Below are 14309 nucleotides of genomic sequence, written 5' to 3'. Positions count from 1 at the left end.
AGTACCGAGGCCGGAGGGGATGCCGAAATGCCACCTGGGATGGACATCACAATGCATGCTGATTGAAGGCCCTTCTGGGACCTGCCACCTGGCAGAACAATCTTCAGGCTCTTGCTGGCTCCCGTCCCAGACCTGGAGGAGAAGGGGCAAAGGGCCTCTCTCTGGCAGCGCTGGCTGGGAGCAGCTGCTCAACGCTTAGCTGGGATCGATTTCCCTTCAAGTGGCCCATTCTCGCTAACAAAGGGCTCCGGTGACCCTGGTGGCTGTCACTGCCCCCTCCCCTCTCAAAGGAGGATGTGTCTCGTGGCTGGACCGTTTTCTGTCTTTGAGATTCATTTCTTTGAGAGCTCTGGAAAACTTACAAGGATGGGCCAAGTCAGCCCTCCGATGTGCTCACCTGGTGGATTGCTCTGTGTCTCTGTCTTGCTCGGGCCAGTCCATCCTCCACGATGTTCCTGACCAGATCCTTCCCTACTCATATGTGGTTATGGGTTGAACTGTGTCTCCCCCCCACCCCCAAACTCACTCTCCTCTGCTCCCCTGTCTCTGATGGCTGCCATCAGTGACCGGCTTCCAGTGGAGGGCAGGGGTTTCTGGGAGGCAAGGGTTGCAGGGATCAGGCTCCCAGAGCACAGAGAGGTTGCAGGAGTGGGGAGAGGGGATCTGGATGGACTAGCAGAATACCCAGCTCACCTCCCACCTCCCGATTTGAGGTTTGGCACTCCATTGCACAAGTTTTGCATGTGCTGTGTCTCTTCTTACCAGAGTGGAACTGACGTGAGGGCTGAGATCTTTGTCTCGTTTGCTGCCGTGTCTCCAGTGCCTAAAGCATGCCCAGCACATAGCAGGTGCTCAGTAAATATTTGTAGGATGCCCATTTCTCCCCCCGACCCAGGTCCTTGCCCACACAGCTCCCTCTGCCTAGAACCCTCTCACTCACCCTGTGGACTCCTGCCCATTCATCCAGTCTGTTTGGTTCTAGCTTCTTCCAGAAGGCTGTCCCTGAACCCTTACAACTAGGGTCCGTTGCCAGCCTCTGCTTACAGCACCCCATGTGGCCCCCAGTACAGCACTTGTCGTACTGTTTTATATTTGCCCCTTCACTTGTCTTTCAAATACATTAGCTCCCTTAACCCTCAAAACACCAACATTGTCATTACCTCCCCACCCCCCACTTTGGAGAGACAGGCAAACTGAGGCTCAGAGAGGGTAAGTACCGTGCCCAAGGTAACACAGAGCCAGGATTTAAATGCAGATTTGAAGGTCCCCCAGATACTTGGCTGCCTTTCTGTGTTCCCTGTCAGCACCTATCTGCTTATTTTTATTCCATAATCAATTTTATCGCACTCCTTGTGTATGACATTGCCTGTGTTAAGCCATCTGAATCCATTAACCACGATCTCAATAACATCACTCCTATTCTTAGCCCCACATTACAGTTGGGGAAACGGAGGCCTGGGCTGCCTGTTGCTTGCCCAAGGTCACACAGCAGAGCTGGAATTTGAACTCAGGTGTCGGGCTCCAGAGTCGGAGCCCTCAATGACCATTCTCTGTGACCTCCCCGGGGCTGGAGGAACTGAACGCCCTTTGTGGCTCACTTCCTCGAAACCCCAGGACGTTTGTCAAAGATGCAGCCAAATGACAAAATGTTTGGACCCCACATTAGCTCACTGTCCCCCAGGGTCATACATGGAGTCACTGGAAGTGACTTTTCAGGCAGTGCTGGCTGCTGGCTGTCCCTGTGAGTTATTAGCCAGCAGGTTGGTCCCCTGTCACCTCCTGACCACAATCTCCAGCCTTCAAGGTTTCCTCCCTCCAGGCCCCACCTGGGAGCCTCGCAGCAAACACCTCCATTTTGTGCAGGGGCGTCCCTGGCTATCGGCATGAAATGCCTCAGCCAGCCACGGAAGATAAATTTCCCCCATGACGACCTTTTCCACATGCCGACGGATTGATTTCAGAAATCCATCCCCGGCCAATATGCCCAGCCCCAGCCCCCACCGCGGGCGCTGATGGCTGCAAATTTATGCCCAGTCTAGAAATTGAATTCCTGTAAGTCGAGGGAAGTGTCGGAAAAGCTCACCCAGGCTCATTTTTACTTCTGACAAACTTCAGGCGAGAGATTAAATCCGGGCCAGTGTCTTCCAGCAGTGGGGACTGTGGGGGGGATGGGGATTGACCTCGACGGGGGCATTTTTCTCATGTCCCTGCATTCAGCATCCCCTGCCAGGGCTGAGAAATAAAAAGCAGCCAGCCCCGCAGGCCTGCATGGCTAAAGGGAGTTCCCATTTCTGTCCTGCTAATGTTAGAAAGAGGGCACACTCTGTGTACCCAAAGGCAGGCCTCCAAGTCCCCGTGGCAAATATTGAGCCATTCAGAGGGATGGGAAATAAAGCTTCTAATTCATCTCCGTCACCAGCCAGGCTCCTGCACCAGTTCCTGAGGCTGGTTTGGTCTCGGCAACTTTGTGGAGTTCTAATTAAGCTTCCTTGGGCTGTGACAGAGAGGACATCAAAGTATGGATGATTCCAGAGCCCCAAATCCCCACCCTGCCCCTGCCAGCGGCCCAAAGGCTGGGGAGGGAGAGGCAGAGAAATAAAGTGACAGCTTGGGGAAGGAAGAAACCCATCTTGCAGGAAAGATCTCTCTCCCTTGCCTTGAAAAATGAGACGTCTGATGCAAATGTAGCTGCTTCTCTTTGGTACAAAAACCCCTAAATATTAAAGAAATGAATCCTTGATGTCTACAAAGAAAGGATCAAAAAGGAACCCTTCTGAAAAGAGAAGAGCTTTTATTTCACTGTGAACTTTTCTAGATCTAGCCTCTGGCAGGGATGCCTACAGAACACGAGGTGTGGGAGAATAAAGAAACAAATGATTGCCATTCATGTATTCATTCACTTAGGAGGAAGTGTCTGTGAAGCAGCCACTGTGTGCTAGGCATTGGGCGGTGCGCCAGGGAACCGCGGGGAGAAATTAAGACCTGTTTCCTGCCCTTCAAAGCCAGTGGGCCATGTGCAAAGTCCTTGACCACTAGTCCTAAAAACTGTCAAGGTCCTGAGAAACAAGGAAAGACCAAGAAACAATCACAGACGTGAGAGGAAGATGAAGGAGGAGATGAAGGAGATGTGGGGACTAAACGCAATGTGGGATTCTGGATGGGACTCTGGACCAGGAAAAGGACATTAGCGGAAAACCCGGGGAAATCCCATAAAGTCTGAAATTTAGTCATAGTGGTGCACCAGTGTTGCTTTCTTAGTTGTGACAAGGGTACCGTGGGCATGTAAGATGTTATCAATAGGGGAAATTGGGTGGAGGGCATATGGGAGCTCTCCATCCTATCTTCACAACTTTTATGTAAGTCTAAAGTTATTCCAGAATAAAAAAATTATTTAGAAAAAGTCAGCAGGGGACATGGAACTACTCTAGAACATCGCTGGTCCCAGGTTGCTAGAAAAGGTCCTCCCGACTTAGCACGCAGTGTGCTGGGCGCTACAGTTGACTCCTGACATGTTTTAACTCCTCAACCTGATGACAACTGAGTGAAGTCTGGCTGTTAAAACCACAGCTTCTAGATGAGAAAGCAGAAAGGTTAAGAAAGGCACAGAGATGGGGCGCCTGGGTGGCTCAGTGGGTTAAAGTCTCTGCCTTCAGCTCAGATCATGATCCCAGGGTCCTGGGATCGAGCCCCTCATTGGGCTCTCTGCTCAGCAGGGAGCCTGCTTCTGTTCTTCTCTCTCTAACTGCCTCTCTGCCTACTTGTGATCTCTGTCTGTCAAATAAATAAATAAAATCTTAAAAAAATTTTTTTGTTTTTATTTTTATTTTTTCATTTTTAACATACTGAGTTCTATAACAGGTTTTCAAGAAGATGACTTAAAAGATTTCAAGGATGGATTTTTTTTAACTTATTTTTTTTAAAAGATTTTATTTATTTATTTGATAGAGATCACAAGTAGGCAGAGAGGCAGGCAGAGAAGGGAGGGGGAGGAGGGAAGCAGACTCCCTGCTGAGCAGATAGCCCGACACGGGGCTTGATCCCAGGACCCTGGGATCATGACCTGAGCTGAAGGCAGAGGCTTTAACCCACTGAGCCACCCAAGTGCCCCTTTAAAAAATATTTTTTTTTTAAAAAGAAAGGCACAGAGGGGTTAAGCTACTTGCTGCAAGTCACACAGGAAGGAACAGATCGGAATTTGGACTGAAACCAGCCTGTGCTGTTTAAACTCTAGAGCTCCCTGTCTGTGCGCATGCATTTATTGAGCAGCTACTCTTTCGCTTTAGGGTCTGACTAAAGAAACATCTCTTTGCGGAACTGTAGGGATTTTAATTTGGGGAGCTGCATACAAAGATGATGGAAGAGATATAAAACTAAACAAGTGTTGGAGATGAAACCCAGAGATGAGCAACAGCAGAGAGTCTGTCTCCCCTAGGACTTGGGGTCAGATAGAAAATGTGGTACAGAGCCCAGGAGTGGAACTATTAGTGAAAGTTGAAGCCACAAAGGTGATGTAGCTATGGCCAGAACACGAGACACAGCAAGGGGGAAATACCCCTGCTTCTCCCTTTGTCCCGCCCTCAGGTCTTCCCTAAATGCCTTCCATTGGCTGGACCTTCCTGGAAGCCAGAGAGCAAGGCAGTGTGGGAAATGTAGTTCCCAACCGTACAGAGCAGGGGGAGCTGTCCAGCCGCTTACACCTAAGTGTGTGTGCACGTTTGGGGAGCAGAGGACAGTTTGAACTCCTGTTTACAAATGACAGAGACTAAGTGATCAGCTTAGGAACTCACAAGGGGTGGCCACATATCCAGGACTTGAACATTTATTTTGGTTCGACTGCAGAGGGTTCTTAGGAGGATTGGTGAAAAATTAGCTGCAAAAACACCCCGAACAGGGTCTGGCTCACAGGATGTGTGCCATTGATGTCAGCTTTACTGATAATGATGATGATGCTATTATTAGTTATTATTATTATTACTACGACCACCTTCATGATGCTGAGGGACCTCTCTGCATAGAACGGGCATGTCTCATGGTCACAGGACTCTGTGTTTGTATGTCTTGTGGGGGCAATACTAAAAATGCCACTTAAAGGGGCGCCTGGGTGGCTCAGTCATTAAGCATCTGCCTTCAGATCAGGTCATGGTCCCAGGGTCCTGGGATCAAGCCCTGTGTTGGGCTTTCTACTAACCCTCTCCAACCCCCCCGCATGTGTTCCCTCTCTCTCTGCCAAATAAATAAATAAAATCTTTTTTTAAAATGCCATTTAAAGCATTGAAACCAGAACACCCCACTCTCTGAAGGCCCTAGCAGGTTTTCCCCATGTGAAGGGGAGGGTGAGAGTGTCCTAAGCAAAGAACAGAGTACAGACGAATGTCCAGCGGCAGGAAAAGGAAACTAAAATAACTGTGGGGCAGAGACAGGCAAGTGGGGAGGCTCAGAATTTAGCTGGGCTCCTCAGGGTAGGACTAATGACTGACTTTAGGCAGAGGGCACCTGGAGCCACAAAGCGTGCAATGTGGAAGTGACATGTCAAAAGCCAGCTCGGGCTTTTCGGGGGAGAGTGGATCAGAGCTGCAAGTCTTGAGGCCAAGCTTCGGCGGAGGGAGAGACTCTTCTCCCCCTGAGCATCGTGGCTAAGATTTGAGAGTCTGGATTTGAGGATTCAAGGATTTAAGAGTCTGACAGGTCAAAGTCCAAATCCTGGCTTGGATACTTATCCACAGCGTGAGTTGGGACAACGGACTTGCCTCTCTCTGCCTCAGTTTTTCCCTCTGTAAAATGGAGCTGGTGTTAGTACCCACCTCTCTGCGCCCGGGGAGGCCGTGAGGGCTTGGCATGTAAAGCAGCTTAGTGCCTTTGTCTGTGTGGGCTCTAGAACACACGGGTACAGAGGGACGGGCTGGAGCAGCCAACCACTGTTTCTCACAGTCCTGGAGGCTACGGAGTCTATCTAGGTGTGTGCGGGCGGATTCAGTGTCTGAAGAGAACCGGATTCTGGATTCCAGGCTCACAAACCTTGCCCTCTTGCTGTGTCCTGGGGAGGAGGAGGGGGGAGGGATCTCTCTGAGGCCTCTTATGGGGCACCCATCTCGCTCCCAAAGGACTCACCTTCAAATGCCATCACGTTGGGGGTGGGGGTTCAACAGACGAATTTTGGGGAGACAGATTCAGTCCGTAGCAAAGGGCAAGCTCTATGGGTGTTAAATAAAATATGAGGCCTCGGTGGGGGTGCTCGGTGTCTGCTTCTCTCCTTCATCCGTTCTGTGACTTTAAATCCCATCTCTCTGCAGGCAGCCTCCAGATGCACGTGTCAGGCCGGGCTCTTGATTTCCATCCCCCCACCTGCCCCTCCGTCTGCCACAGGCCCCTCCTCCAGCCTTCTTCATCTCAGGAAATGACACCCCAGTCCACCCACCCTATCGTTCATCTTCCTCCTCTTTCCTTCCACCCGGGTCTGGCTCCTCAGCAGATCCTGAGCTCCGGCCTCTCTATCCCAATTGCATCTACCCTGGGGAGGCCAGCATTATGGTTCACCTGGACAACTGTGTGGTGAGCAGCAAGTTCAAAGACCCTGGGGTGATAAAGAGCTCAGGAGTCATAGAGGACATGAAAGGAGGCGTGGGAGACTCAGCAGGCTCAGGAGAAGGTTTGTTCCCACCCCCAAAAGTTCTCAAATAGGGTGTCCTCAAGTGTTATGGGGGGGGGATGGTGGGGACTTGCGCTTTCTCAAACAAGCTTGTGTGATGACTGACATGGCCCTGGTATGAGAATCCGCCGCCTTCATGCAAACCCCTGCCCAGACACCCTACTTTTAGGGCTGTCTGCAGGAATTCATGGTGGTTCTGATGCAGTGCGGGCCACACTCGGATGGCATGGGCTGAGTGTCGAAATGCTTGTGCAAGGCAAGCCTTCCCCACACCGTCCTTGGACTTGAGTGGCAGAGGTCAGTCGAACTGAATGACCTGGGTCTCTTCCTGCATTTCCCAAGAGAGTCTGAGTCATTGATTACTGGTCCCCGTTGGCACTGTGATGGCAGAGACTAAGACATCCTGCAACATTAGTCCTGGCTTTGCCTGGGGCTCAAGCGGGGCTCAGGGTCTTCTGTCCCCAAGGTGTGGGTGTCTTTCAGACGGTAGAAGGTTGTGCTGCGCTACTAGCCTGGATAGCCGCTTGGGGCAAGATGGGAGGGAGGGAATGAATGAATGAATGAATGATGGGCTCGCAGTTGCCCCCAGCCATAGGCTGTCGCAGGAAAAGCCCCAGGGGCTTAGGCTCTGGAGGCTCGGGTGAGCTGGTACTGTCTTTAAAACCTGACAAGCTTATCACTCAGGGGGGCATTTGCCCAATATCTTGAGGTCTGACAGGAGCAGACTGGTGTTATCTCAAGCCCTCCGAAGGGACACGGCCCCTGTCATGGCTCAGATGTGGCAGACATGTCCCTGAGTATTCATCACGGCCCTTCTGCCATCCCTGCAGTCAGGGAGAAGCTGTGACCACTTCTGAGCCTGCCCGGTGCCTGTCTCCAGCCTGATACCACACAATCTCTGATTCCTCCTGAGGACAGACAGAAGCTGTTTCGGTGGCAGAACGGAAAACGCATGGTGGCTCTCTCAAGGGCTTTGCTCTCTGTCCCCGGCCGCCCACAGTCCAGTCATTTATTCAACAAACATTCAGCGTGCTAGGCCCTGAGGAATGTAGTCGGTGAGCCAAGCAGATAGGGGCAGGGGCAGGCAGGCGGAGCCAGTGGCCACCCCATGAGGTCCTAACGGCCACTGTGATCAGGCCTGGAAGCAGCGCTGGGAAGGGAAGGCATGGAGGTGTAGATTGGAGATCCGAACCCTCTGCCCTCGTTTCTTCCCCTGTCAAGGGCCCGAATGACAGTGCCTGCTAATCACCTACTTATGACTGGCTTTGGAAGAGACATTTACGCAAGAGCCCCCAGGAATGGGAAGGGTTAGCCCGGCCATGAGATGGGACAAGAGTCTTCATGGCAGAGGGTCCACCCAGGGCAAAGACCTGGAGGTGAGAAAAGCAGGTGTTCCAGGAAGACCCAAGGATGGACCAGAGACAAGGGCTGGCGGTGTAGACTCGTTGATTGCTGGCTGGCCAAGAGGAGACAGGACTCCCTTCCGGGACAGGGACTGAGCCACATGGGGCTGAAGACGGAGGAAGCATCTCCTCCCATCTTCCACGGGGCTCACTCCTCTTCAACACTGGCCTTTTGGGGCTGTTCCTCATCCCGTGGCCTCAGCCCCAGCTCCACGGGACTCTCATCAGAGATGAAGTGACTTGTTCCAGAAAGAGGACAAGCCAGTAGCCAAGCCAGGACCTAAACCCAGGCAGCCCGATCCCCAGACTCTGCTCTACCATCTGAGTAGGAGTGAGAAATATCTAAAGGAAATGAGTTGTTTCTGTCAGAAGCCCCCCCCCCCCCCGCAAAGATTTTATTTATTTATTTGAGAGAGAGAGAGACAGAGAGAGCGCACGCTTGTGCATGCATGAGTGTGAGCAGTGGGGAGGGGCAGAGGGAGAGGGAGAAGCAGGCTCCCCGCCGAGCACGAAGCCTGCCATGGGGCTCGAACCCAGCACCCTGGGACCATGAACTGAGCCAAAGGCAGACGCTTCACTGACTGAGCCTCCCAGGTGTCCCATGGCATACTTTTGTTTAACTGAAAAAATATACAATGTGATATTAGTTTCAGGTGTACAACATAGTGATTTGATAATTGTATACTTCATGCAGGGCTCACGACGAGAAGTGTAGTCACCATCTGTCCCCATATGACGTTGTCACAATAGATGGACTACGTTCCCTCGGCTGTGCTTTTCATCCCTGTGACTTATTTATTTTATAACTGGAAGTTTGTGCCTCTTCGTCCCCGTCACCTCCCCTCCCCTCCCCCCAGCACCGGGGTAAGAGTGTTGCCGGGAGAGATGCTGGTGACATCACAGGGACTCCTTTTTGGGAGGATCGTGGGAGAGATCCTGGCCTGTTCTCGGTACCGAAAATAGGGAAGCCGGCCCCTGAGCATCTGGCGCGTTTTTGTTTCGGGACACTGGGAGCCGCATAAATGACCAGCTTTTCCTTTTTGAGTTGGCTGCTAAGGAACTTGGAGCCAAATTTATGGCCTGACCATATGCTGGTTGTTCGGGTTTTAAAGGGATGAGTTGTTCTTAGCCTAATTTCTGGCTCTATGTCCCCACTTTTCCCTGCCTTCCTTGTCTCCCTTGCAAAAAAAATTATTTTTTAAAGGATCGAGAAATTTAGAAGATAAGACCAATCTGAAGATGACAATAAAAATCGCCACTAAACTCCCCTTTTCATGGCTGCATAGTATTCCCTGCTGTGCACTTGCAAAAGCCCCCTACCCTCGAACCCTGCAGAGGGGAAATTCCAGTGGCCCAATTTGAAACAGTGCTTTAAGTGAGCATCCTTATAACACTTGCGTGCTGGTCCATGCGATTCCCCTGGGCTAAATTCTTCCCCTGGGATTGGCTGGGTTAAATGAAAATGCAGGAACCTTGAGGCTTTGGCTCGGGATTGGCAGACTGCCGTCCAGAAACATCGAATTTCTTCTCAGCTATCTAATTGAAGCTATCGTGTGGTAGTTTACATATCCTTGTAAACCGCTTGGAGTCCTCTGGAACAGGGCAGGGTACAAATAAATACATAAGCCCCAAGCCCCTTCTGCCTCCTGATTAAATTACCCGGCCTCAAATGCAATAATATCCTTGTCTTATTAAGAGGCAGCCGCTCGCTCTCTTCCTGCTGGCTAACCCCGGATGGCCAGTTCTCCACAGATGGCTGCCCTGAGGTCCTATAGCCGTCCCCCCCACCCCTGGAGGAACCGGGGACTGTGTTGGAACCAAGAGGGAGGTAGCAACGCTGCAGGCTGAGATGATGATTCCAGGTGTGACAGTGAGAACAATTTTTCCTGCGTGTCAGTCCTGGACCTGTTACGGGGACTGCTGCTTAATTGGGGCATCATCCTCAGCAAAAGTATTTGAAAGAAATCCCAGCCAGAAAAGACAATTTGAGAAACAGCTACTTGAGCTCAGAGCTTACCCGCTTAGAGCCCATTAGCAGGAATATCAAACTCAGAACTAGCAGCTCAGCCAAGAGAGCAGCTGGCTTCGCCAGTACATTTGCCACTTCTGAGGTGAGACAGGCCACCTGATCGCAGGTTTCTGTATCTGGACAGTTCCTGGGTTCTTGCACCTGCTGTTAAAAGAATTTTTCTTAGGATGGGCCATTCTCTGTCCCTAGGACTGTGACCTCCAAGAGTTCATGACCGAGGTTCCCGGCTAAACCCAGTTAGAGAGCTGGCATTTGTACTCTCCAACAAGGAGCCTTTCAGGGCAATTCCAGTGGTTCCTGGGGACGTGAACTTGACTGTGGATTTGAACTTGAACCTGCCAGGCGAAACTCGGGGATCTCTGCTGTGCTCAGATTTGGCAGCCAAGCCCCAGGCATTTCATTACACTGCTGCAGAGAACACTTCAGCGAGGTGCGTCCAACGCAGACAATTATTTTAGGAAAGCCGTGGAGGCCTTCTCTCCTTGCCACTTAAATCTTGGTTCTCTTTTACAATTCAATATTTCGTATGTTGAGAGAAAATGGCTTGTTTGCTTCAAAGGACACACTAGGAATTGTAGAAAGGAGATGTTAATTATGTTGAACCGGGCTGCATTGTCTCTGCACAAATGAGAATCTTGGGGGGGGGAGGGGTTCTGTCCAAATTGATTGGAGATCCGAGCCAAGGGAACATGGGTGGGGGTGCTTAGGCGCCAACTTCTTTGTTTTGTTTTGTTTTAAAGAACCGGATTTGTGATGAAAGAAGACAAAGCTAGTCTCACATTCTCCTGGAATTGAGGCGGAAGGCGTTCCTGGTCCCCCCTTCTTGTCTTAGGTGGGACTCCCTCAGAAGCAGAGCTAGTGGAAGGGGTTGAGTGCAAGTACCCACCTAGGAGGTGATACCACCAGGAACCGGTCAGGGAAGTGAAGGACTCCCATGCAGAGTAAGCTAAGGAGCAGGGCGCTGCCATGGGCACCTGGAGCACAGGTCCCAGTGGGGTCCCCTGGAGAACTGTCTGCAGCATGCCTGTCAGAGCCTTCCTACTGGAGAGGTGAGAGGGCAGCTGACATCTATCACTAACTCCTATGTGGCACTGTTGGGGACTGCTGGAGGGTGGACGGGGGAGCTGCTGCTCTGAAGGCCTGGGGAGCCATGAGTGTTGGCTCTACCCAAACCATCCCTGTGTGCAAGAAAAGCTGGGAAGGTGGGTGACTTCATTGCTCCATGGAGGAGACATGGACTGGTAAAAAAGGGGATCTCCCCAACTTCAAAAGGGTGAGCCCAAGGCACAAAGAATGACTAATTACAATAATTTCAGATGGCGTTTATGAATGGTTTGTTTCCCTTATAAATTAGTGGAGGAGTCAAGCTCATCTGTACAATTACATCAGTTGCTCACATTACAATAAGTTTTAAAAAAAGACTTTATTGAGTGGAAGAGGAAAAAAAAGGTGGGCTAATAGCGGGCCTCTCCAGGATTGCTCATAACTCACAGCCTGGCTTATCTCTGCTGCAGCTCATGGGAACAGCTTCTGTGAGGCGATCAGTTACCAGCTGTCCAAATGAACAATTATTGTGGGGCTTTGTTTCTCTGTAAAACACTTGGGTTTTATCAAAATTTCTTCCAGGTATGTAAGAACACATCCTGGTTAGGACCAGAATCTTCTATTGCCCACCTCTATGGCCACCACCCATCCTGTTCACCTGGACCTATGTGATCTCATTGGCCCTGGTCTTGTTCTTGCTCCCCAGTCTGTCCCTCCCATAGCCACCGGGGGGCGCCGGTGAGCACCTGAATCTGAAGACCTCCCTCCTTGTTCGGAAGCATCTGTGGTTCCTCAGGAACCACATCTGAGGAACCTCCCTCAGGAAAAACCGAAGTCCTTCCAATAGCCCACAGGTCCTGAACAAGCTGTTCTGTTCCCTCCCTCTGCCCCACCACCTTTCTCCCTTCTCCAGCCATGCCAGCCTTCCCCATGTTTCCTCAACATACCAGGCATGGAACTGCCTCAGGGCCTTTACACCTGCTTTTATCTCTGCCTGGAACATGCCCAGGTGTCTGCATGGCTCATCCCTCACCTCCTTCAGGTCTTGACTCAAATGACACTTTCTTGGAGGCTCTCCCACGCCACCTTAAAATTCCAACCCCCAACCACAGCACCCCCCCCCCCCACCACCACCATCATTACTTCCCTATATGACTTTTCTCTGTGGCACTCATCACCCTTTAAATATTTGGCATTTACTTGTCTGTTTCTGTCTTTGTCTAACGTAAGCTTCTAGAAGAGCTTTTGTGTTTGTGCATTTTGTTTACTGCTGTGTTTTCAGTGTCCACAATAGAGCCTGACACACAGTAGGAACTTACCAAATATTTCCTGAACAAAGGAGACCGTTATGCCCTGATAAAAACGAAAAGATTGGGACTTGTGACTAAGACCAGAATATTCTGGGGAAGTTCAGGGGGGCCCCATGTTCCATCCAGTGATTACTCACTGCTTTTTTTTTTTTTTTTTAATTTATTTGACACAGAGAGAGAGAGAGAGAGATCACAAGTAGACAGAAAGACTGGCAGAGAGAGAGAAGGAAGTAGCCTCTCTGCTGAGCAGAGAGCCCGATGTGGGGCTCAATCCCAGGACCCTGAGATCATGACCCAAGCCAAAGGCAGAGGCTTAACCCACTGAGCCACCCAGGCGTCCCTACTCAGTGCTTTTTGAACAATGTTTCTTTTTTTTTTTTAAGATTTTATTTATTTATCTGACAGAGAGAGAGAGAGATCACAGGTAGGCAGAGAGGCAGGCAGAGAGAGAGAGAGGGAAGCAGACTCCCCGCTGAGCAGAGAGCCAGATAGGGGGGCCCGATCCCAGGACCCTGAGATCGTGACCTGAGCCAAAGTCACAGGCTTTAACCCACTGAGCCACTCAGGCATCCCTACTCAGTGCTTTTTGAACGATGTTTCTTAAATACCTCCAGATTCTGACTTGAATTTGTGCTGTCAAAAGTGTCCCTTCCCCTATCCCTTTCTCCTGGCTCACTCATCCCTCAAGTTCCACTCAAATGTCCCTCCTCTGGGGTACCTCTTCTGAAATCCCCAGCCCGAGGAACACTCTGTGTTACTCCTTGCACTTTCTTTGCAGCATCACTGCCGTGAGTAGTTCTAGAAGTATCGGGGGGTTACATGTTTGATGTCTGCCTCCTCCATCCACAGGCAGCGGCCAGACGTTCTCTTCATCCCTCTCTTCCTGGCCCTATCCCAGACCCTAGGCCGGGCATAGAATGGGCACTTGTATTTTCTAGTAGGTGTAGAAAATTTTGGAGTTCCCTGATGCACATTAGCCCTCAAGGGCTCTGACAAGTCCTGCTTCAAAGGGACTTGTTTTACCCAGCAACGCGCGGGTTTATTTGCTCATCGCACATGCCTGGAAAGATTGCTAGTGTTCCAAGGAGTGTGGCTTGGGCAACAGCCACGATTGATCCCTGAATTATCTAAACCTCATAAACTGACCTGAAGTTGAACGTAGGAGTCTGCCATGATGCTTTCTTTTCAAGGGCCTAGCAGTCCCTATAAGGATTCTGTCACCCTTTGGCCATTACCTTACCTGGGCTTCCCAGGAGCGGGGTGGGGTGGGAGATGACAACAGTAGGGCTGCACTTAGCAGCCCCTGAGTTGTGTGCAGAATCCATGCTTCACAGTGCGCTGGGAAAGCCGAGAGGGAGGTCCAGGTTTGGGGATCAGTACAGTGGGTCTGTGCCCTGTTGACAGTTACGGAGGCAGGGCTGTGTGTATGTGAGCATGCGGGAGAGAATGAATTCCTGTCTTTCGGAAGGGCTCGAAACCCTCAGTTCCTTGCCGTGTTCCTTAACAGCCTATACCTCAGTCTCATCATCTGTAAAATGGGTTTCCTTGAGGAGGGTTTGGGATCACATGCATCAGGCATTTAGCACACAGTCCAGCACATTCCAGGGCATCTGTCTTTTCCCCGGGTCCTCTTTCTCCCCCAGCACGGACAGGGTGACTCCCCCATTGGGTTCCTGCTCTCTGACCCCTGACTTCCCTGCAGACCCTCTTCCAAAGCCCAGAGGAGGGCTGGCAGCTGTACACCTCGGCCCAGGCCCCCGACGGGAAATGCATCTGCACGGCCGTGATCCCGGCACAGAGCACCTGCTCCCGCGATGGTCGGAGCCGGGAGCTGCGGCAGCTGATGGAGAAGGTAAGAACCTTCCGGGTGCCCCAGA

At 51.1% G+C, this 14309-nt stretch overlaps 1 protein-coding gene across 2 annotated transcripts in view; it reads left to right on the top strand.

Moving 5' to 3' along the window:
• Positions 1-14309, top strand: part of OLFM2 (olfactomedin 2) — a 60331-nt gene that overhangs the window by 41873 nt on the left and 4149 nt on the right. For both annotated transcript variants that reach the window (XM_045989709.1, XM_045989708.1), the window contains exon 2: positions 14135-14284. In XM_045989709.1, the coding sequence (XP_045845665.1) occupies positions 14135-14284 (150 nt within the window). The remainder of the gene's footprint in view (positions 1-14134; positions 14285-14309) is intronic.

This window comes from Meles meles, chromosome 20 (genome assembly GCF_922984935.1).
Source record: "Meles meles chromosome 20, mMelMel3.1 paternal haplotype, whole genome shotgun sequence".
In the NCBI taxonomy this organism is placed as follows: Eukaryota; Metazoa; Chordata; class Mammalia; order Carnivora; family Mustelidae; genus Meles; species Meles meles.
The sequence above is the reverse complement of the archived record's forward strand: the minus strand, read 5'-3'. Positions and strand labels throughout refer to the sequence as shown.